The sequence below is a fragment of the Castor canadensis genome, chromosome 2, assembly GCF_047511655.1.
Source record: "Castor canadensis chromosome 2, mCasCan1.hap1v2, whole genome shotgun sequence".
Taxonomy (NCBI): Eukaryota; Metazoa; Chordata; class Mammalia; order Rodentia; family Castoridae; genus Castor; species Castor canadensis.
This window is the reverse complement of record NC_133387.1, coordinates 68,934,337-68,960,021: the sequence shown is the minus strand read 5'-3', so window position 1 is coordinate 68,960,021 and position 25,685 is coordinate 68,934,337. Positions and strand designations below refer to the sequence as shown.

At 36.8% G+C, this 25,685-nt stretch overlaps 1 protein-coding gene across 1 annotated transcript; it reads right to left on the bottom strand.

The window, feature by feature from the left end:
* Positions 1–247: 247 nt before the first annotated feature.
* Dld (dihydrolipoamide dehydrogenase) lies at positions 248–21,648 on the bottom strand. The gene is made up of 14 exons (XM_020169260.2): positions 21,489–21,648; positions 19,931–20,009; positions 15,084–15,163; positions 14,506–14,574; positions 13,907–13,976; positions 12,478–12,578; positions 11,820–11,963; positions 11,262–11,363; positions 5,212–5,402; positions 3,592–3,762; positions 2,792–2,981; positions 2,090–2,227; positions 1,084–1,173; positions 248–989 (listed from the first exon to the last, which is right to left on the bottom strand). The coding sequence occupies exons 1-14, from the start codon at positions 21,525–21,527 to the stop codon at positions 924–926; spliced, it is 1,530 nt and encodes a 509-aa protein (XP_020024849.1). The 5' UTR covers positions 21,528–21,648; the 3' UTR covers positions 248–923.
* Positions 21,649–25,685: the final 4,037 nt, after the last annotated feature.

The following is a 25,685-nucleotide window of genomic DNA, read 5'->3' as shown; positions in this document are numbered from 1 at the left end:
CCACATAGGAAAAGATAGCAGATAAACACATTGTATTTCTCCAAAACTATATGCTAAACATTTTGGGTATCTATAAAACAGATGAAAGAATAATGACTTCTTAAATATCTTAACATTGCTGTAACAATGTGAAAAACAGACATTTGGGCCTATAAAAGTAATAATAAAGAATAAAAAATGAAGTACACACTAGAGGTAGTCTCTAAGAATTAGGACCCTCTCAAGATGCACTCAGAATAACCAGTAATCAGTATTTAAGACATGTTTATTTCGATATCTTCATTCTTTGCTATAATACATTTCAGTCTCCATTAAATATTTAAGTTTTAAAGACAGTTTGGATAATGGCATAACTATCCTTCAGACTTGTAGACCTCAATGGAACTTTAAAATCTCTTAAACACAAATTCTATCACTAAACTGCAAGAATTTAGGAGTTAAATAAAACAAGAGATGGTCACTTTTTATTTACACGGGTTGGGTTTGTACATATTAGAATCTTGTTCCAATAGGTAACTTGTTTCCAATATGAAAACCAAATTTGAAAAAACTTGATCACCTGCTTTCAAACACAACTGTTCATATACCATATTTCATTTCCTTCCTTGTAACAGTGAATTCAACTTTACTAAATCAGAGATAAAAGCCACTTAACATTAATTCAGTGAAGTTGAACCATTCATAGATGAAAATATGGCTTGATGAAAACCTTGTTTGTCCTGCATTAACATTAATGCACTGAAATAAAATATTTATTTAAAATATAGATATGATTATTCCATTCTGTCCAAACCTTTAAATACCTTCCAAAAGTTTCATAATTCAGTCCCTAGAAATTCTTGGAATTGGGAGCATATCCTGTTCAGAAATGTGACCTCTACAAAAACCTCCAAGAGATTTCAGGAAAAAAAGTATCTTTTAATTTAAAAGTTGATGGCTTTCCCAAATGATGCAGCCAGGTTTGCTTCTCTAAAAGCTTCTGATAAGGTCTGCAAGAGAAGAAGTGTAAAATTAAAAAGCAAGTATTTGTGGGTCAGAAGAAAATGGAGGTGGTCATTAATTATGCATGTTGCTAATAATTACCGGATGTGCATGGCAGACTCTTGCAATATCTTCGCAGGATGCTCCATATTCCAAAGCCAGAGCAGCTTCATTTACCATTTCTCCAGCACCCTTTAAAATAAGCCAACAACTTAATTTTGCTTCCAGGGAAAAAATAACTACAATTAAAAGACTACACTTTTAGACCTTAAAATTGTTTTAAATGTTTGTTTGTTGTTACACCAGTTGAGGCAAAGTCAGGAAAAAGTCTCCAGTCAGTAAAAGCTTAAAAGAAAAGATGACAGGAGAGATTCAGTGCTAAACCAGGATGACTTGGATTCAAATTCTGCCACTTCTCAACCACTCACTGGCTCTAGGTGCTTCATTCAGCTTCTAGCTTCAAAAACTAATAGCACCTACCTAACAAAGTTGTTGTAAAAATGAAATAAGGTCGATGTGTACATACTTAGGAAAAGTGACATAGAAAGCACTCAAATACTGTTATCTTTATTGTTATATCAGATACTGAAGGCTTCTCTTAGGAGGTAATATTTGAGGTGAAGCCTAAATAGGAACCAACCACGCAAAGATCTAGAGGTAGAGCATTGTAGGCAGAGGATACTAAAAGCCTGAAGGTCAATTTGGACTGTTACAAAAATGAGCTAAGGCTAATATGGCAAGGAATAAATAAGCAAAGGGGTAGAGCAGAAAGATGAGCTCAGAAAGGCAGGCAGGATAGGACCAATTAAGGGAAGCCTCATATGTAACAGTTTGAAGCTGAAAAGCACCACAGGAAGATTTTAAGCAGAGACATAGCCTGGTAAGTCTTAGACATGATCTTGGTTACAGTAAAAAAGTAGATGATCTGGTAGGCAAAACTGTGAAACTACTGCTGGTACCTGCTAGAAAGACTACACAGAGGCCATATCCAAACTTTTGTTGGTAATTAGCAACATCAGAATGTACACAGGTGGTCTAAAAGTAATCTACTAAATAGCAATGCTTTCCAAAACTCTTAATGGAATATCTCTGCTTTTATTATACTCACCGGTCCTAGAATATGTGCTCCCAGTACTCTGTCTGTTGACTTCTGCCCAAGAATCTTCACCATACCATCTGTGTCAGCATTTGTCTTAGCTCTGCTATTTGCAGCAAATGGGAATTTCCCAACTTTGTACTCAATACCCTATGAGAGACATAAAATGAACACCTCCGTAAGCACAGAAAAAGTTCATTCCCATTAGTGAAACCATCTACCATTTGTTCAGAAAATAAATTCCAAGAAAGCGATTGTTCACAAAGCATATAGAGGAACAACCAAAACATATTTGGGTTTTTTTGTTTGTTTTATTAGCAGTACTGGAATTTGAACTGAGGGGCCTAAGCTTTCTAAGCAAGTGCTCTACCATTTGAGCCATGTCTCCAGTCCTAAGAGGCAGGCTAATGAAATATATTTTGAGTACAAATAGTACAAATGTAAATGTACACCTGGTTATTTTTCAAATACAAATACAAAAGCTCTGGGGCAAACAGTTTTTTTAATACAGGTAACTTATCCTCCCCTCTTTTACAGCTGGCAAAGTCTAAGAAGAATGATCTCTTTATGATGCTAGCAAAGAAAAAATATATAAGCCATAATGTTCTACATAGTCATTAAAAAACAGTAATGCAGTAAGACACTTTTTCTCAGCCTCTAGAGTCGCTGGCTCAATTTGCGCAATGGAGTAAAACTGCCCATATTCAGGATTACCTCTTCCTTCAGCTGCTCTTCTGATTTGCCAACCCAAGCAACTTCAGGGTGTGTGTAAATCACCGATGGCACACAGTTGTAGTCAATGTGCACAGCACCACCAGCCATTCCTTCAACACAAATAATTCCTTCATCCTCTGCTTTGTGAGCCAGCATTGGACCAGCAACCACATCACCAATAGCATAGATACTACCAGAGCACAAAAGAAACACAGTAAGCCAAAACAGGCTTCTATCTAGTATCATCAAAATATATATCAGATACATCAAAAATCTGAGCCTAGATTCTAGTTTCTGAACAAGGAAAAAACTTAATTAGTTATATTTGATATAACATCTTGTAAGGCAATAAATTTTTTAAGCATGACAAAAATCTTACTTTCAAAACTGTGTGAAATAAATTAAAAAATTATTAAAAATGCCCAGCACTTGGGAGGCTGAGGACAAGGATCACTTGAACCCAAGAGTTCAAGACTAACCTGGCAGCACAGCTAGATCCCATCTCAAAGAAAAAAAAACCACACACACAAAAATTGAGAATGTAGATAAAAATTTTCTAAATTTAAAAATAGCAGTAATTATGAAGGATTTAAAAAGTCTTCATCACTACTATATTACATGTGTTTGAGAATTATATAAAATGATGATTTGGCTACGAATTTTTATATATTCCTTTACAATACATCCATCCCACCATAGACACAGGAAGCATCTATGTTTTATATCTTTATACTGAGAGCCAAAAATAACTAGTAAAATATTTCTTTTAATAAATAAATGTAGATAATTCTCCAACTTACTTTGGAATTTTAGTTTGGAACCTGGTATTGACTGGAATTCTACCTCTGGGGTCTAGTTCAATTCCAAGCTCTTCTAGTCCCAAATTCTGAGTAAAGGGCCGTCGACCAATGCACACCAAGAGTACATCACAAGTGATAACTTCAGCTTTACCACCAGAAGCAGCTTCAATACTACATAAAGAATAATGTATAACTGTAAATACACGTCTACATAGATAGCTGATAGATTTAAAATTTTCAGATCACAGATTTCTCAAGTGTTGGTATTTCTAATATCAAGTTTATTTATTATAAACGTTAAGAATCAGGCAATGAAAAATACGTACTTCCTCTAGAGTTTTATCATTAAAATCTCTAACGGGCAATATAACACAGTGGTTAAAAACATAGTACTCATGCCATGTGTGGTAATATATGCTATACCTGTAATCCCAGCACTTGGAAGGCTGAGACAGGATGATCCCAAGTCTGAGCCCAGTTTGGGATATATAGTAAGACCCTGTCTCAAAAAAGCACACACACACCACCCCCTCACCCCCCACACACACACGATTCAGGGCTGAGGATGTGACTAAGTGGTAGAGCATTTCCCAGCATGCACAAGGTCCTGGGTTTGAGCCCCAGCACCGAAGTACAAACCACAACCTCAGAGTCAGACTCCTCCAAGTTCAAGTACTGGCTACACTCACTAATTGTGAAATTAACCTTAGCCCAAGTTATTTCATTAAGTTGTGTAATTATTTAATAAGTAGAGTGCCAGACACACAGTAAGCAATCTAATATTACTGATTTCCCTATGTGTCTATCTAAAAATACTGAAATAATTTTATTACACACTTAAGATTTTTAAATTTTCTGAGTATGTATTATGAAAAGGAGTATTACAGTAAGACAATATGATTAATTTTTCTAGCAATACTGAGTTATATTAAGCAATAAAATGGTTATTATAGTAATTTTGATAATCTGATTTTTTTGGGGGTGGGGAAGGGTACTGCGGTTTGAACTCAAGGGACTTGCACTTGCTAGGACAGGTGCTCTTCCACTGGAACCACTCCACCAGCCCTTTTTCTGTGTTGGGTATTTTCAAGATAGGGCCTCACTTAGTATTTGCCCAGGGCTGACTTCAAACCTGTATCCTCCTGACCTCTTTCTGCCTCCTAAGTAGCTAGGATGACAGGTGTGAGCCACACGTACCCGGCAGTTAATCTGATTTTTAAAACTTCTTTTAAAGAATCAGATTTATCATCTGATGATAAATCAAAATCAAACACAGCCAGGGGCAGTGGCTCATGCCTATCATCCTAGCTACTTGGGAGGCGGAGATCAGGAAGACTGTAGTTCGAGGCCAACCTGTGCAAAAAAAGCTCACATGACCACCCCATCTCAATCCATAAAAGCTGAGTGTGGTAGAGCACCTGTCATCCCAGCGATGCAGGAAGTGTAAATAGGAAGGATCAGAGTCCACAGCAGACTGTGCATGAATGTGAGATCCCATTAAACAAATACCTACAGCAAAAAGGTCTTAGAGTGTGGCTTAAGTGATAGAGAGCCTGCCTGGCAAACACAAAGCTCTGAGTTCAAAACCTCATGCTGCAAAAAAAAAAGTAGCATACTTACGATACATCAATTTTTCCATCTGACTTCTTGGTGGCACCAGTAACTTTTGTATTCAATTTAAATTTAAACCCTTGCTTTTGAAGGATGCGTTGAAAGTTTTTAGATATCTCCATGTCAATTCCAACTCCACCTACATGACCCAAAAATTCAACTGCTGTCACATCTGCACCAAGTCTTTGCCAAACTGAACCCTGGAAATAATTTTTAAAAATCGTAAAAATAAGTTTCCATAGCAAATGTTATCTAAATCATCTTAAATAATTTATTATAAGGTATTTTCTTCTTTTGCTAATATCTTTATTAGAAGCTCTAGAGTTTAAAATGAACCCTAGGACAAATAGGTATAACTTCATGTATTTACTAATTTATTCATTCAACATTTATTGAGCACCTACTACATGCTAGGCACTCTTTTAGCTGTTAGGCAGGTGTTAGTGAACAACAATAACAACAAACACTCCCTGCCTTTGGGCACCTTATAGTCTGGTAGATGAAATCAACAAGTAAATACAGCTCATGCTAGAGGACAGTACAGTGCTATGAGAAAAATAGGGTAGGAAGTAGAGCTGAGACTACTGAAGGATGAGAACTACAATTTTCAATAGCATGTGTGACAGTTGCTATTCAACTCCAAAGACTTGAAAAAGTGAAGGAATGAACTAGGACAGGAGTGTTCCTGACAGAGGGGACAGCAAATGCAAAGGCTCAAGGAAGAAGAAGTAGGCTCTTATTCAAGAATCACTGAGAGTTGCCAACTGGCTTCACATTTTGCTTTCTCAACAAAGGACAAATGTTTACTTTTTTATTCAAATAATTTAACCTGAATAATAGTTACTAGCAACTAAATAAATAATAATGTTAATAGCAACATTTTAACAATGAGCGTAATTTCTGAACAATTACATATGAAACTATATGACAAGCAAGATGAATGTAATTAAATATGAAAAGCTAGGAACACATTCTTTACAAGAATTTATATTAAAATCATCTAGCAATTTAAAATTACATGAATTGAACTTTCCAATAAATTAGGTTTGTGCATTCACTGTGGGGATAAGAGCTAACGAGGCAATATAAAACTCCAACAGTAAGAATACACAAAAGTTAACTCAAAATGGATCATAGATCTAAGATCTAAGACTATGTTTAGAAGAAAACACAGGGGACAATCACTGTGACCTAAAGTTAGACAAAGATTTCTTAGCATACCACCAAAAGCACAATCCATAAAACAAGCCAACAAAAAAATGATAAATTTGACCTCACCAAAATAAACTCTCAGAAATATTAAGAACCTGAAAATAAAAGCCAAAGACTAAAAAAAATTTGAAAGACATCAATATGATAGAGTATTTGTATCTAGAAAACACAGAACTCTCCAAATTCAATGACAAGAAAACAAACCCAGCAAAACACAGATGAAATGGAATAAACACTTTATCAAAGATATAGAGAAGGCAAATAAGCACATAAAAAGACATTTAAGACTCTTAAGTCACTACAGAAGTGTAAATTAAACCACACTGAGATACTCCTACACACACATTAGAATGGCTCAAATAATCCAACAGTACCAAGTACTGGTGAGGAGTGGAGAAACTGAACCTTCCATTGTTGATTGAACTGTAAAAATGGTGTGATCGCTTTGGAAAACAGTGTTCCTCAAGAAGTTACAGAGAGAGTAACCCAACAATTACACTCCTAGGTATACATACCCAAGAGAAATGAAAACAGGCATCCACAGTAAAAACTTACATGAGAATATTCAATAGGTTCTGCCTGGAAGCAAGGGGCTGGAGGGGGTGGCACAAACAATGAATACACATGTAAGTAAATGTAAAAATGATCAAATAAAAGGAGAAAAAAAAAAGCTAAAACAAAAAATATTCACAACAGCATTATTCCTAATAGTCGCAAAACAGAATAGTGTCTATCAATTGATGAATGGGTAAACAAAATGTGCTATATCCACAAAACAGATATTATTTAGTTATAAAAAGAAATGAAAGTGTAGATACATGATACAACTTGGATGAGCCTTCAGAACATTATGCTGAGTCAAAAACCCAGACACAAAAATTTACATATACATTCCATTTACATGAAATGTCTAGAGTAAAATCCACAGACATAGAACCACTCTGATGGCTTCCAGGGGCTGGAGAAGGGAGAAATGAAGAATGGCTGCTATGGGACACCTGGTTTCTTTCTGAGGTGATAAAAAGTTTCAGCACTAGACAGTGATGAGAGCTGTACACTTTGTGAATCTACTAAAACCCATCAGTATGTAGCCTTTAAATAGGAGAATTATTTAATATGTGAATTATGTCTCAATAAAGTTGTTTAAAAAGAGCAACAGCATTCTCCAGACCTAAGTTAGAATACTAAGAAATAGTAGGAATGTGAAAATGTAAGAAGCATTATTTTGGAGTCTATCATTCAAAGTAGGAAATGATGAAAAGCTGACCTACTCTTTTAAGAAACTGATTTCAAAATTCTCTATTAGAGATAGGAAAACTCCAATAATATACCACCTATGTAAGTCTTATTAGATGTCAGACACTACATTGTTTTAAATGTATTACCTTATTAAAACCCAACAATAATTCTATAGGATAACCTTTTTAATGATGGGTAAACAAGTTCAAAGAGGCTCATTAATTTAACAAGGACATAATGTCATCAAGGAGCTCATGGTCTTGAAACAAAGTGAAAAGTAAATAAATGCAATACATTTCCATTAGTAGGTGCTACAAAGACTGGTGATAAATTATGCTAAGGACTCAAAGAAGGAAAGACCTGAACTTTCCAAGAAGTCTTCATTATATAGGCAACTACTATCACGCATGGTGGTACCCACCTATAACACCATCCTTGGGAAGCAGCCTGGGCTACAAAGGGAGACCCTGTCTCAAAAATGATAAGCACGCAATTGGTTTTTGAACTCAAGGCCTCATGCTTGCTAACAGGTGATTTACCACTTGAGCAATGTACCCATCTCTTTCTCCTTTAATTTTTTTTAAGTAGGGTCTCACATCTTTTGCCTAGGGCAGGGCTGCACTACAATCTTCTATTCATGCCTCCCACATAGCTGGTATGACAGACGAGTACCACCATACCCAGATTTTTTGTGCAGATGGGGTCTCACTAAGTTTTGGCCAGGGCTGGCCTCAAACTGCCTATCCCCACCTTAGGAGCAGTTGGGATTAAAGGCATAAGCCACCCACCTACCCCTTTAGGGTGACTTTTGAAATATATTTACTTATGTATGTTTATTAAATAATAATAATAAAACCTAATATATGGCTACTTATATATCAGCTACTGTACTAGATGTTAAAGATACACAAGGAATGAAACAGCCATGATCTCTGTCCTCATAAAGTTCATGATTTAATGAAAATATAAGGAACAAATAAGATCAAGAAAGTGAGCTAAATACTGTAAGAAACAGAAGTTCCAGGTGCAATGGAACACTGAGCAGGAGCACCTAAGAGCCCCCAGGATAGTCAGGGCAGGACTCACAAGAGCACATGGACAGGGAGAGGTAAGAAATGCCCCAAACAGAAGGAAAGTCTACGGTAAGAACAAAGCTTGCTCAGGAACTGCTATTCTGCCTAAGAGGAAGAGGGGTCAGACATAAGGCTGTAGACATAAGCCAGTGTCACTTCATGCTGCTCTTTAAACAGTGAGGCTGGACTTATCCTAATAGCAATCATAAGCCACTGAAAATTTCAAAACATAGCTAAACGTGCTCTAGACTACAACCACTCTGAGGAGAACAAATTTAAAAAGTTAAAGCTGCAAACCTGAACTAGGATCTAAGTAGATGAATGAAGAGGAGGGAATCTAATCCAGAGATAAAGATAACACAGACTCACATTAGAAGCCAGGACTTACTGTGGGACATGAAGGCAAGGGAGAAATCATGTGTAACTTCTGAAGTTCTTGCTTAGGCTGCTATGTGGATGGCAGCACCACTCACTGAGGTGGGAAATGTGAGAAGAAAAACATGCTTGATTTTGTTTGGGGTGAGGGAGGAAGAATGGAGATAGAAAAATGTCATACATTCACTGAATAGAGTGCCTTGGAGATGCACAAGTGGAGATGCTGGTACATTGAGATATAAAGTCTACAGGCAAAAACAAAGCAAAACAAAGCCCAGAAGCAAGGAGAAAGAATTAGGCTATAAATAGTCTGACTCCTTGGATAACTAAGTGACAATAAAAATAATATTCTATGTAAAGACAAAAAGAGTCTATGAAAACCCAGTGACAGAATCTAGAGTAATACAGTAAGGGGAAGGCTGAGAAATAGAACTTAGGTGAAGCCAGCCCAATGAGTAGATGTAAAACTAGCAAGGTATGGAATTAAAGAAGGGAGAGTTTCAAAGGCAAGAAATCACAATGTTGACTGCTGTCAATTGCACCAGCAAAGAAAATAGGCCACTTGATTGAGCAATAAAACCAAATCCATTAATGTCCTTATCAGAAGCAATATACTGGCACAAAGAATGGAATGAGTGGGAGCTGATGAAATAAGAGCACAGATGACTCTTGAGAAGTTATGTTGTGAAAAGAACATGAAAGAGAAATTAGTAACTGACAGACATGGTATCAAGAGAAAGCTTATTTGTGTGTGCATAAGCTTATGTCTGCGAGGGTGTACATGCACTTGTGTGGGTAGCATACAGGTATATGCACAGGCATGTTCAACTATAAATGAAAAGTGAAGTAGAAAAGAATTTAATGGCTGAAAAATACAAGAAAGAATAAAAATCTCAAAACTAAGACCCTGAGAAGGGAGAAAATTACATGTTACAAAGCACAGGAGAAGGGATTAATCATAGAGAAAACAGCATTTCATAGTAGCAGGAGAGAAGAGCAAAAGGAGAGCTGTGAAAACAAATGAAAAGCATTTTCAAATTTTGTACTTAAGATGAGGGAGTTCTCATCCCATGGTTCCCTTTTTATGTGATATTTAGAAGATAAGGAAATCTGTAGGCAGAGGAAGACAGTGTACTAGCAGAGGAATGAGAAGAGTGGGAAAAGAAAACAGCCATTTCAGCAATTTGGAGAGTATACCAGCTAGGCAAATAATGGATTGTTAGCCAGGCTGAGGTTCCTGCTGACATCTGTGACTAAGAATTTATACGGACACCAATCCATAGGATCTGATTTCCTTCAGGTTCCTCCTGGGAATACAATGAAAAACATAGACTGCTAAATTCAACTAGGACTAGAGTTTTGCCAAGCAAGTATTTCAAAAACAAGAGGCAAGTGACTCAAGGCTACCTTTATAAGATAGCAGCTGAAGTAACAGACTGTGGAATCTAAACTGAGTAAGAAAGCAGTCAAGACAAGAGACCACAGATAGCAAAAAAAAAAAAAAGAAAAAAAAAAAGTAGGGATTTCTGGGCTAGAAAGCCTACTAAAGTTAAAGACTATAAAAGTATACTAGCAGTAATTGTAAAAGGAAAGGAGATTGTCTGAATTTATGACTTCAGAAGTAGAGCAATTCTTGGTGAAGACAAGGTGTGATGGCCCTGAGAGAAGATAACTAAAATGAAGGAAAAAGGTGGAAAGTTGTCAGATGGACAAGAAGAGAGAACAAGACAGGCATAAAGTATGAAGTAGCACAGTGCTGAGAGAACTGCAAAGAGTTGGACATTTCTAAAACAGAGATTAAGAAAGGATGACTCATATCATGTATACTGTGGTAAAAAGTATTGTCTTTATCTGAAATATAATTAGCTCAAAACAAGAACTGTCCTTCAGAATGTCGAAGGCTATGTCAGCTTGAAAAAGAATAGACCAGTTCCAATGACCAGAGAGGGTGAAGAAACAGAAAAGCAAACTGTAAAATTGAGAACGGTCTAATGACTGATGATTACCTTAAAAGGCTGTCTCGGAAGAAAAAGTATGTTTGCTATTACTGAATGTATTAAAGCAAAACACAATGCTGTCTGGCCTAAGGTCCAACAGGAACTTTAAGTCCCTTCCAACTCTATGGAAGAGACTGAGAACATGCTGAAAGACGCCACTTACCAATTCCACACCAATCACTCCTGCACCAATAACAACCATCTTTTCTGGAACTTTTTTTAAAGATAAGGCACCTGTAGATGACACTATTGTATCTTCATCAATCTATAATAAGAAAAGCAAAAGAAAAAAATCAAAATTATTTGGAAAAACACAGTAATTTAGGAACTGTAATCTCACTCCATAAAATGACTAAAAATACTAAACCACTTCGTTTATTCTATATTACCCAATTTAATCAAATCCCATTTAAAATAACCAAAACAATTTTAAAAAGTAAAAAACAAATAATAAAAATACTAACTTTAAATTTTATCATTCAGCATTCCTAAACAAAATGGTTAATTTTAACTTCATATTTAACTAAAATTTATCTTAATATATAATGTGTTCTACAACTGGTCAAAATCACTGTAGGATAAAGACAAGTAACTTTCCAAGGCTGAAGGACTGTCAAAATATACTATTTCATTCAGAAATATCATAAAACAGCATAAAATTATTTATAAAACCTATTTCTAAAGGATGTTGTAGTAACCGTACATTACAAAGCATAAATACCGTGATTCCAGGAAAAGGTGTAACTTCTGAACCAGTAGCTATAAGTATGTTCTTTGTATCAATAACCTGAGTGCTGCCATCGGCCTTTGTAGCTGTGACCTGATTTTTGCCAGTTATCTTTCCATATCCATTCACGTGAACAACCTTTATAAAATAATGTTTATAAATTCAAAAAATTTAATGATTTTTCTGATAAGCATAAATAAGCAAAAATACTCTGTAATTAATTTATAATATAAAATGCTTCTTTATGTAGTAATGCTACACATGTAGCAGTAAAAAAAATTATGCCATGGAAATCTACTTCAGGTTAGTACTGTTTTTGTTTTTTATTTGGTGGGAGTGGGGTTTTCAGGGCTTCGCACTTGTAAAGCAGGTGCTCTACCACTTGAGCCATACCTCCAGTTCATTTTGCTCTGCTTATTTTGGAGATGGGATCTCACAAACTATTTGCCAGGGCTAGCCTCAAACCACAATCCTCCTGAACTCAGCCTCTCAAGTTGCGTGAATTACAGCTGTGAACCACTGGCACCCAGTGTTAGTGCTATTTTAAATTAAATAATGTCTCCAGTAGCCAAGCTCAAGCACTCTACAAGCATAATGCAGTATTTAATGGATATATAAAATAAAGGCAGAAATATGAACACTGAGCACCAACCTTATTTTGCTTGAATAAATGGGCAATTCCACCTGTTAGAGCTTTTACTGCAGTACTCTTCTGCTCCATCATCTTCTCTAAATTCAAGCGAACTTCAGACACTGTAATTTGTCAAATAAACCTTTAAGTTCTTAGCTAAATTCCTGAATCAATGTGTGGGTTTTTTTGGTTTTTTTTTATTAATCAAGATCTAAAAGATTTCAGCTTAATGCTGATAGAACTGTATAAAAGCCAATATTAAAAATTTTTAATCAACTGACATAATCATAACAGACAAAAGGCTGATGTTATCATATCACAATAATGAATGTACTATATTCCACTGTGACACATTCTACAAATACTGTATCATGGTTATTAGTCTAGAAGACACATAAGTAAAAATGGCAAAGTAAAACATCATATGAACCTTTAAATAAAGAAATTCTAAATTTCATGAAAACATGTATACTTTTGTATACATTTGAATGTTTCAAATACACAAGCTTAATGTAAAAGTTAGGTTTAAACACCTATATTTTAATCACTCATTTAACTCAGAAGGGAATTCTGAAGTAGCAACATAAAATAAAAATGTTCAACTAAATAAAACTGTAGAGGTAAAAATATCTTAGAAAGCAGCTCATGCAACCAACACATATCTTAAAGATGAGGAAGCAGACTGGAAGGATTTCTGATTTTACCAGGTCACAGAGCTGCCTAACAATGCATGTCTCTTAACTACCCTACCCCACCTCTTCTCTTCTATTCTATAATTCGTGGAGTTTAATATATTTGCTTTGGTATATATACATCTTCTCTACACCCCTGGATTGCCCTACGCACAGCCCTTTCTTTCAGAAACCTACTGCTATAAAGAAACAAGGGAAGGAAAAGTAATATCCCAGGGTACATTTAGTCTTTCCAAGAACAGACTATCCTTCTGGCAGTATCTGCCAATAACAATAAATTGGAGAGAAAGGATGAAAGCAACCCAAAAAAGTATGAGAGAAGACAAGACATACCAAATCCAAATGTTATGAAATGTCTTCCTTCTTTTCCACTAAGCTGCCCCCTTCTCTCTCTCCTCAGCTCTTTCCACTACCAACAACTTAGGTAGGCCTTCTCTCCTCCCTTTATCTGTCCATAGTACTCAGGAATCCAGCCTCCCCAGTGAGCTTTAGGTGAGGCAAATGAAAACTGACTCTTCACTCACATCAAAAATAGGAGAGTCAGGCAAAAGTTTGCAAAAGAAAGATATTATGGTAGAAATCTGGATTTAATAAGCATTCTTATGTAAATCTCTCTACATTTTCAAGATTATTCATCTTATTCACCCCTCACTAAACATCTATTCACATATGTAACACACACACACACACACACACAAGTATTTAGCAAGAAGAGTCAATCATGTCTGATAATAAGGCTAATACAAAAGTATACTTACTTTCAATTCCCCTAGATGCAAAATCTTTTCCATGGGCCATATGATAGTAATGAGAGTTATTCAATAAAGCCTAAAGGGAATAGAGACAAAATTATCAAATATTCACAAAAAGATTCTCTACAATCAAAAAGCACTGATGAAATGTCATTCTCTACATGGAATAGTGCATGAGACTATACCAGTTCACTTTCTCTTCTTATGTGATTAATCTAAGACAAACAACAAAGACATAAAAAAAAAAAAAATTCAAACAGGAATGAAAAACAAAAACAACTTTCTTTAAAAGCAAAAGGGTAGCAAGCAAAAAAAACCACAGTAATGTTTACATACATAAGGAACTAAAAGAACTTATCTATTTCACTGGCAAAACACAGTTAAAAAGAAAACTTGGAACATCAGAGTTTGAATGGAAAAATTAGCTATTCTGAGACAAGGAATGTGTGGTAGGCTCGTGACAGCACTATGAGTTTTACAAAGGAAAATATGGTTTTTTAATCATACTTGGGTTTACTTTTTAATTTAATAATGTAGTCACAATACATCCTTGTAGTTAGTGGCTAATTAAAAGTATCTCTATACTATTCAAAACATATGCTCACCTTAGAAGGAATGCAACCAACATTCAAGCATGTCCCACCAAGTGTTTCATTTTTCTCAATACAAACTGTCTACAACCAAAGAAAACATTATTTAACCACATATAATCTACAAAATTTTCAGTTCACTAAAATTCCAAATGTATCCATCTTAACTGTTCTGTAAAGCAAGCTACGCAAGCTATGTTTTGTTTTTAACTAAAACACGCTATGTTTTGTTTTTAACTAAAACACGAGTCCTTTAAAACTTATCATGTGAACATTAATTAACTTAAGCTAACCCCGAAGTGAATTATTCTAAAAGATATTTTAAGATTACCGTATATATTTTACTTTCATCATCATGTCTTCCCAAGTGTGATTAGAAGTCAAAATGAAAAACTTGGGAAGGAGAGGAAAAATAGGAGACTTTACTTTCTATTCCATGAGACTACTACAACCAAATAAACACATTCTTTATTACTTTGAAGTTAACAAATAATATATAGTTACCATGTTTTTATCTGCAAAGCACTTTATAAATATGATCAACCCATCCCATATAAAAACAAATCAACATCTAGTTTGAATTTAAATCTTACCTTAAAGCCTAACTGGGCAGCTTTAATGGCAGCAACATATCCTCCAGGACCAGAACCTACCACTGTTACATCAGCATCAACTGTAATAAAAGCAAATTGATATAAAATAGTAAACTGCTTAATATTTACCAACAATAGCTTTTTGGAAAGACAAATAAAAACCCCAATATTTAAATCTCCAAGGAATTGCAAATAATCATCATTTTCTATACAGTATTACTTTTTTCCTAGATACTTGGTTTTTGATGCTATTTTAAATGGCACAAATTTAAAATTTTCATTTTCTATTATTTTAAATGTCACTTTCACTTTTTATTCATTATGGCATATGGAAATACAACCTTATATTTAGCCAGTGGCCTGGCTAAATGTTGTAGTTTTATTTAATGATAACTGACAGGAATTTAGGGACACTGGAAGTAAGACTGCTTTGGAATCTGACATGCTGGATTTTAAATCTCATCTCTGTCACTTAGTTGTATAATCTTGGTCACCCTTAAGTGACTTAACCTTTCTATAATACGAGGAAGGCAAGCATGGCATAAATACATTTCAAAGAAGAAACAAGAGGTTCAGAGAGGTCAAATGACTTGCCCAAGTCATCCACCAAGTGAGTGGCAGAGAAAAAACTAAGGTTTTTTTTTTACTCTACTTCCAGTGGTTTTCCCACTATTTAACATTATGCCATTTCTCAATTTCAGCCCTCATAAACTAAAATCCCAGAGAGCAATAATTAGCTTTGTAATTCCTAGCTACATGACTTTAGGTGAGTGACTTAACCTGTTTCATATTTGTTTGCTCATATGCAAAATCAAAGACCAAAAATTATCTACTTCACAGGGTCACAAGGGCTAGAAGAGACTGTTTTTAAGATCTTAGTCCACAAGAAAAAATAATAAAATGAAGGATTTGAAATAAAATAAACCTGGATTCAAACATGAATGCTACCAGCCCTAAATTCTTGGCAAATTATTTACTATCTCTGGACTTTGATGTAACATATGAATGATAGTAAGGATAATGCCTACAGCCCAGGATTATAAGGACCAGAGAGAAGTAGTTTGTCAAGGCCCTAAGAAGGCGCAGATACATACTAAGCACTCTAGTAAATGTCATTTGCCTTCCAGATTCACCTCCCAACTTTAGTCTTACAGCCTCCAGCCTCTTTCCCATCCTCTGTAATATCCTAAACTACTACACTGCTACCTCTGTCCTAACTCTGCTAAAGCCCAACTCAGATGATTTCCTCTGACTCTTCGTTGATTTCCCTGTCTCTTCTGGAAAAAGTCCAAGTTACTAAGTACAACATCCATATCTTTTCAGTAATTATTTCTCCAATCTCATTTCCTACCACATTCTGCTTACCCACCAATACCATGCGGTACAGACTTCAGGAACAAAGCGTTAGTTTATATGCACAGAGTTACACTGGTCTACCTATGTACATTCCGTTCCATCTATCTAGAGTTAAATACTGACCATACACATTGCATGTTACAAACATTACAGTAAACTCTTGGGTACATCTAAATGATACCCTGGTTCTTATAGTCTAATTAGAGAGGAAAAAACAGAATTACAATAAAAATTCAATCTGTAACTAGAATGATCTTTAAAAACAAACCTGGTCATGTCATGCCTCTGCTTAAAACACTTCAGTGACTTCTAACTGCTCTTAGTATAAAGAAATAAAATACTTTTATAATTGTGGTACGTCAACTTTCAATCTTCAATGTGTTTCACCATTCTGGCCCTTTTTCAGCACTCGAATGTACTATGCTTCTTTCCATATCAAAATATTTCCACATACTGTTCCTTGTAACTGGAATACCTCTACCCACTCCAAACTCAACCCTTTTCAGACATCAACATAAATCCTTTGGAAAGAATTCTGTGACCATTCCCAAGGATTTCACACGTCCTATGCTTAGCCTGTGGACCCCTTATCACAATTGTAAATATTTGTAAGGTGTTTGTCTTCCCTCACTGGATTGTATGAACTCTATAGAAGCTGGATCTTATCTGTTTGGTTTACTGATTTAGCCCAGCAGCTAACCAAATAGCACACAGCAGAAATTAAATATTTGCTGAAATAATGAATGTATAAATAAACTAATCAATCAACACAATGAATACAAGTGTACCAAATCTATTCCTGTCATGACATGGAAGGTCATATCATCAGACAAAACTGCAACTCTTGATGGACTTGGTTCATTAGAATATTCAAACACCTCCCAGATGTTGGACTGTATTATAACTTTGATTTCCTCAAGCTGGTCAACCAATACTCATCTAAGACAGCAGGAGTAGACTACTGATTAAGAGTACAGGCTAAGACTGAGAGCTTACCTAGCAAGTACAAGATGCTGACTTCAATCCCCAGCACCACCAAAAAAAAAAAGATTCTCCCAACTCTTCACTACTTAACTAGAAAATCTCTCTAGGACTCAGTTCCTCTGTCTACAAAATGAGGAAACTAGCAGAGCAATACATACATGGTGGAATAGCCATGAGGATTAAAGACTGCCTGAGACACAGGTAAGCTCTGGATGTATCAGTTAATATCAATGGCATTATAGCTGCATATTGGATACTTTGTTATAGAGCAATAACAGAAATGGCCTTAGAGTTCATTTATCCAAAAAAATACGTATTGAAGACCTATTGTCCCATTTTAGGTGATAAAGTCAGTCGTTGCCCTGATGAAGCTTGTATTTTTGAGGAAAAGAGTCATTAAAGAATTCAGATGGAATATAAATATGTATACAAAATGTTATTTCATCTACCCAAAGATTATATTCATTTTACATATTCAAGGCTACTAAGATTTACAACTTACCCCATGTCAAGGGATCACTAAACTGGTTAAAGACTACTCAGTACTCAGTCTCCCTCCATTAAAATCTAAGTTCCTAACCAGGTGCAGTGGTACATGCCTCTAAGCCTGTAATTCTAGCAATGGGGAGACCGAGACAGAGGACTGTGAGTTTGAGACCAGTCTGGGCTACACAGTGAGTACCACAGAGCAAGAAATACAAAGTGAGACTCTGTCTAAAAAAAAAAAAAAAGCCCCAAACTAAGGTCCTGCTAGGCACCAGTGGCTCACACCCATAATCCTAGCTACTCAGGAGGCAGAGATCAGGAGGATTACAGTTCAAAGCCAGCACAGGCAAATAGTTCACAAGACCCTATCTCAAAAACACCCAACACAAAAAAGGCCTGATGGAGTGGCTTAAAGTGTAGGCCCTGAGTTCAAACTCAAGTACCACAAAAAAACAAAACAAACAAACAAAAAAAACCTAAGGTCCTGCTCAGGGACTGCTAAGCAAATAGAAAACCCTGAATAATCTTGTTGAACAATTCCAAAGGTATACAGTTAGTCATGGAAAATGTGCTTTGGAAATGAAAACCTAAAATTTCAATTATGGGAGTTGAGAATAATGATATTCACAATCAACAAAAGAGACAAAGGGTATAATGAGTCCAACCTTTTCCCCCACCATGAGTTTGTTTTAAAAGGACTTCCTGAGCTGTTCATAGTTGGAATAAATCATTCACTCACTGACAGTAACTAGTAACTAGAATCCTCCCTCACCCCACCCCACATCCTTCCTTCTAGGAATAAAACATCTGAAATAATAGTTTGACGATAGTCAAGGTTGCAGGATAAAATTCTTCCACAGAATGCAGTGATATTGATATCATAGCTCCCCTCAGCTAATAGTTTGTATAATGAAGCTTTAAGACCAGTTAACATCAATTTTATGGGTGAATCCAGTAATTGTTGAGGTCAAAACACCTCAATAAAAGCCCACTCATTTCCTTATCTAAATGCTTAAAAAATAAAACACATACCCTTTAGAGAAACTTTAAAAAAAAGGATAGCCAGGTGTGGGTGGCTCACATCTGTAATTCTTGCTACCCAGGAGGCGGAGATCAGGAGGATTATGGTTCAAAGCCAGCCTGGGCAAATAGTTCAAGAGAACCTATCCTGAAAAAAACTCATCACAAAAAAGGGCTGGTGGAGTAGTTCAAGGTGTAGGCCCTGAGTTCAAGCCACAGTACCGCAAAAAAAAAAAAAGTATAAAGAAGAAAATTCTATAATCCATAGCTTCCTTTTAGGTATGTCCTGCTAATTTTTAAAAGGTGCTTTTGATAAACTCATATCAAGATTTTCATTCAGGGTGTCAAAGCCACCTCACCATTCTAAACAATCTTCAAACAACCAACACAATCTTACCCAGTGACCAAGATTAATTCTTAAAACTGTAAACATATGCAATTGCTTCTCTGCTCAAAATCCTTCAGTGATTCCTCATCTACACCACTTGGCATGGCTTACAAACCATTCCATGATCTGATCCCTGCCTACCTCTCTGATTTTACATCCTGTGGGTCTCTTCACTAGTTACACCAGTCTTCTTGATCTTCCTGGAACATCACAAGCTAATTCCCACCTGAGACCTTGCGCAAGGCTGAACTAATCTCACTCCCTCATTCCATTCAGGTCCCTGTAGACATCATCTCCTCAAAAAGGTTTTCCCTGACACCTTAACCTTAAATCATCTCTTTTCTTCCCGGTTACTTGCTTTAATTTTCAATTATTCCCCAAAATATTCATCTGTTACTTATGCTTTATCTTTTATCACCTGCCTGTAAGTTTCACAAGAGCAGGGCTTTGCCTTCTTCACGTCCTGGAACACACTAGGTGCTCAATAAACATTCAAATATAAACAAATGAGCTGCAGCACAGATTATTTAATTGCTATATTCACTTGCTTTTACAACAAAACATGAAGGAATTGTAGCCAATTTGATTAAAAACTTTTGTACTAAGTACTTACTTGACTGATCCGCATAAGTTCTCAGAGGCACTGCAGAAACTCCCTGTAGCCCATGAGATATTCGACTGAAATGGCCTCTCTAGGAAAAAAAAAAGTTTCTGTTACATAAAGTATAAATTCAAAACATAGAACTACTGAAGGCTGATGAAAACATAACAATTTCTGAAAAATGTACTAAGTGTTTATTATTAGTGTATTTTCTATAACTATATGGAGATAACATATCAATTTAAAACTGTATCTAGTGGTATTAAGTTTTGTTAAATTTTCAAACCATGGTCAATTTTCAGTGCCAACATCATTGTAATGCAATGTCATAATTAAAAATGAGTATTTAAGTATGTGAATAATTTACATCATGACAATCTTTTTACTTGCAATTATTGTCCTCATTCTATTTATTGTGTGTGTGGGGGGGGGTGCTGGGGATCAAACCCAGGACCTTGCACATGCTAGGTAAATGCTCTACCACTTACCTGTTTCTTAATTAATCCACCACATATGCTTGGCCCAGATGTATCTTGACCAATCTATGAATAGGTTCTTGAACATTAGATAAGGTAACTACGAAAACACAAGTAATGTACTCATATTCTGGAGGTACTACAGTTCTACAGATTGCATCAGCATGTCACAATCTCTAAATACCTGAGACTACCATTTCCTAAGAGCAGTGAGACACAAAGAAAAATGAACAGCTCCAGTTCCAATCACAGCAGGTGACTGGGAGGCAGTGATAAAATCTACTGATACAGTAATGTTCTCTATTCCAAAGGAACTCTTGTACCTGAGATCAGGACATCATAAAAGAGAGCAAACTATCCGTCCAGAGTTTTAGTCCCAGCCTGTCCCTAAAAGCATGACTTCTGGCATGTTACATTAACTTTGGGGAACACAGACACCTCGTGTTTGAAACAACAGAGTTTGAGCTTTAAGGTCTTGTAATGCCCAGCTATAAATCACATACAGTACATACAATTTAGCGATACTTGACAGGCAGATGAAACAAGAAAGTTGCAATTAAAAATATGTCTATGGGACGACTGAGGGATGGCAATGGACACTGGTGCACAGCTGCAAACAATGACAGGACCTTAGAATAATTTCTCGGGCTATCTGCTAGAGTTGACCACGTTTGGGCCATAGGAACAGTGGTCCCAATTACCTACTTCCCCACTGCAGAAAATTAGGCCAATCAGGGGTCGAGATTAAGTATGAAGGACTAGGCCATCCATGAGAAGGGTGGTTTGCAAACCCCTACCAAGGTGAAGGCCTGTGTGTGACCCCGTCGGCTCAGGTCTGGGGATGTGGTGTGTGTAACTGCTAGCGGTCATCCAGCTAGCAGAAGCTCTCCACAGTCGACGGGTGCCGCCCCAGGAGGCTGAGCCATTTACCTTCGAGCCGAGGCCCGGCCGAGCCGTGCGGAGGCGAGGCCGAAAGTGGTCCTGGCCTGGCCGCCGGCCTCCCCTGCCCCCACCTATTCAGCCGCGTCCCGGACCCCGTAAGAGGGCTTCTCCGTTCCTCTGGCGCAGTACGCCCCCACCCATGCGGCCCTCACCTTGGCCAGGGAGCAGTACACGCGACTCCAGCTCTGCATTTTCCCCACCTACTTTCCTTTCCGCCAAAGCTTCCACCCCGGCTTGAGGGCCTCCACCTCTTTTCCAAGGTCTCACGGCTCTGCGCATGTGCAAGAGCGGCTTACGTCGCCACCCGGGAACCGCGCGATTGGCCCTCGCCGTGGAAGCGTCTTGGGCTTGGCGTCGTACCATGTCGTAAAGAGCGTAGAGCTTTGTGGCAGCGGTGTGCGTGTTTGGGCGGGGGTTTGGTGGGGGTGCTGTCAACCTGTAGGAAGTTTCAATGTGATTTTACACTTGGAAGGCGAAAGGAACAAAACTATCGTTTGCTTGATGTAGGCTACAGAAAGCAAAGCTTTCAAAACAGAAAGCAAAGCTTGACAAGTAAAGCTGTTGATTGCGCTAGGTACTTTCCGTAGGAATTGTCTCTCTTTACAAAACCATATGAAATCTTCCTCGTCTTCATTTCTTAGGGCTCAAGAAACACAATTCCCGTAAGGTCTAGCAAGGGAGCGATAACTGCAGCCCTGAGTACAAAGCCTTTATAATCTCTGCTTTCAAATTAAATGTCATGTAAAGGATGGGGTCCCACACTTTTTCATGACCAACGTTCTGCTCTAAGCATCTAAGGCAACTGACAACATACAGGAAACACACTGCCTTCTGTTTCCTCACTTGGGAAACACACCTCCCTTATAGAGCATATTAGAAAAGGTAAGATGGTAACGTGAGATTTTAAATGTCATAGGAGATAGTATGTTTAAAAGGATTGGAAACCAATTGTCTTCAAGATTGAGCACAGAGGTCTAAGGTCTAACTCTAATGTGAATAAAACTTATTTCTACATTCCTCGAAGGTTTATTGTCCAGGAACTGCTCTGTGCTCTGGGAGTTAAACACTAGCTAGAAATTACTCCTTACCTACATTTGCTCATTTTTTAGGGGAGAAGACATGAATGATATTTAGTATTTGTTACAGAGACTACTGGTTGCTACCCAACATCCATCCTTTTTTTTTACATAGTAGTAGAATGTTCAGCTGGCACATAGGTGCCCAGAATAGCAACAACTTTTTTCCATATATACATATACATTATATACACATATGAAAGAGAAAGAGAGAGAGATGACCAAATACTGGTCAATGCCCTTCCTCATTCAATATGTTTTAAATTATTTCTGATAATCCTAAAAGAGATAACTCTCATTGTGTCTTTAAAACATGTCCAAAACTTATTTGACACTTCTCCCATCAAAAAGTGAGCTTAGTTTCACCTACTCTTGAATATGGACCAACCTTACACAAATGCTTCTACTCTTGGATAGAATGCAGCAGAAATGATAGTGGTGGCACTCAGGCTAGAATCATAAGGAGCAATGTAGCTTCATCCCAGTTCTCTCTTTCCCTCTCTGTTAAAACCCTACACCTTATACCCCAGCCAACATGCTATCATGAAGCCAAACTGCTACTCAGAGAAGCCACTTGTAGATATTCCAATCCCAGCAGAAGCCAACAAAATGGTCAACTATATGAGGGAGCAAGCCTTCAGAGGCTAGCAGTCTCCAGTCCAGGTACTGCTTGGTACCACTATGAACAAAATGAATACTGTCATTGTTTTAGTCACTACATTTTAGAGGATAGCTTATTGTACAGCAATAGATAACTGGAGCAGCCACATTCTTACAACAGTCAGCTGTAATCACACTCTTCTTTATTTCCCATTATGGCTTTCCTTATTCACATCCTCTCCTCATGATGCCATTTAAAAAATCTCTAATTAGGATACCATTTGCCACCATTGCTATTTATTAAAGAACAACAAGGTTCATGTTGCCCCCTAGATGTTGCCATTCTGCCACCAAAGCAGAACCGAATATACAAAATCAGTTACTTGGCTGTTATACCAGGCCTTCCCAAAATAAAATAATTACACAATAGTTCATTTCTCTCTCACATAAAAGTCTAGGCTAGCCAGGCACCAGTGGCTCACACCTATAATCCTAGCTGCTCAGGAGGCAGAGATCAGGAGGATCATGGTTCAAAGCCATCCCAGGCAAATAGTTTGCAAGAATCTCAAAAGAAAAAAAAACTCACAGAAAAAGGACTAATGGAGTGGTTCAAGGTGTAGGCCCTGAGAGTTCAAACCCCAGTACCACAAAAAAAGTCTAGGCTAGTATTTCTTGTCACTCTATCCTATGACAAGCTTCCAGGCTTTTTTATCTTGTGATTCTGCCATCATCAGAGCCTGCTTTGCATCTTTTATTTCAACATGGCTGCTCCAGTTTCTGCCATTATATAATGAAGGGCAAGCCAACTTCACTTGCTTTTAGTTGACTTTAAGAATCACTAATTTCAGTGGTCCCATGCTGTGCAAAATATTATTAGTCTCCTGCTAGGTTGCTGTATTTGATACTTCTGACTGAAGTCTTTTAACAGGTGAAAACAATTGCTTTTCACTGTCTCCCCCTCTTCACTCAGGAAAGATGATTTTTGTATCTTAATGATTAACTACGAGGTGAGTTATTCCTGTGGAAAGGAACTAAAAAGGCATGAGTTGTAAAACTAATCAGTAACTTTTCTTTAGATTTACAAAACCCAGGACATCTGACAGTCTTCAAGCAATTTCAAAGTGTGGCCCAATGATTCACAAGTTTTGTTCTTTAATTAAAAGTAAAATAATGTTTAACTTGAAGGAAAAGAATGTACTTATCAAAAAATTATAGGGACTGTCCTAGAAGAGGAAAGTTGATTGTTATTTCAAGGATATTCCAGCAAAAGAGAAAAGAAAATGCAGGCCTGAGTGGCAAAGACCCCACTCGGCCTTCTAGCCCACTGACCTCCTTTTCCTCTCTATAAAAGCCTTTTGTGCCTCTGAATTCCCTAAAATGGTATTTTGATGATAGGCTTCCATCTTATTTGGTGTACTGGCTTTCCAAATAAATCTATTTCCTTACCCCAACAAATTATCCTTAAGACATTGGCTTTCAAGTAGTGACCAAATGGACTTGGATCTGGTAATCATTATCTTTTTTCTGCCTTGCTACAAAACTACATCTAGCCACAATAGAATCTGGGAAACATAATCTGGTCACCTAAGTGCCTAACTTAAATTGCATTAATAAGCAAGAAGTGAGGAGGTATTGGGAGACAGTGAGCACCTCCCTGCACAGGTGGAGAGAACTTCCTTCTCCCTAGCCTAATGCCGCTTTGACATCTGATCTAATACTCACCCTCGTGCATGTACCACATTAAACAATTCTTTTATGAACCACTTTGTGGCTTCTGACTCCTGCTTCTCCTGCCTAGAATTACAATATTCTCATGAAGAAAACACCTCTATCCTGTCCACTTCTCATTCATAAAGCCTAGGAACTTAACCTAGTATAAGAAGTCTGGTAAGATATACATTTGTACTATACTCATCATATCTCTTCATGCTTTTCTCCACCTTTTCTATCAACTATAGCTCTTCTCTCCTCAACCAGAACAAAGGCCACAATGAGCAGCAACAATGACAGCAAGTGGTGGAGGAGGTCAATTGTTGATTATCCACTCTGGCAGTGTTTATATTCCAGGTAAACCAACCAAAAATTGGATCATGATTACTTGCTAACTTAATTTTTTCATATAAAACTACTTCATGGGCAACTTTCCAAATTAATATTAACCTAAAAATTAGTTCTAATGATTATTTAGTGTTTTTAGGCATACTTTCATTTATTTAACTATCCTAATAATTAGATACTTAGGCCATCACTGACTTTTCAATATTATGAACAGCTTGTGGCTAAATCTTTGCTCACAGTTTTTATCAATTTCTTGTGATAGAGTTCCAGAAGTGGAACTGCTAGGATAAAAAAATAGCATATTTTAAAGCTTTTCATACTACCTTTCACTTATTTTAATTCCTGATACTAGTTGTCTTAAATGAATCAGAAGTTCTAACTGGAAGTTTTAAATGTCCTTCACTAATTTAAGAGAGATAATGGAAATAAATGTTTAATTATAAATATAATAAACCAGGCAAACAAAATATAGCTTTTCAGAACACTGCCTTTGCTGGTGTAAAAAAATGGAAATGTTGATAAGTAGTCTATACTGAGTGTTTTGGTGCTGTTGAAATTGAAGTACAGTGACAAGAACATGGATTTTGCAATTGGATAGACCTGGCTGAACTTTTG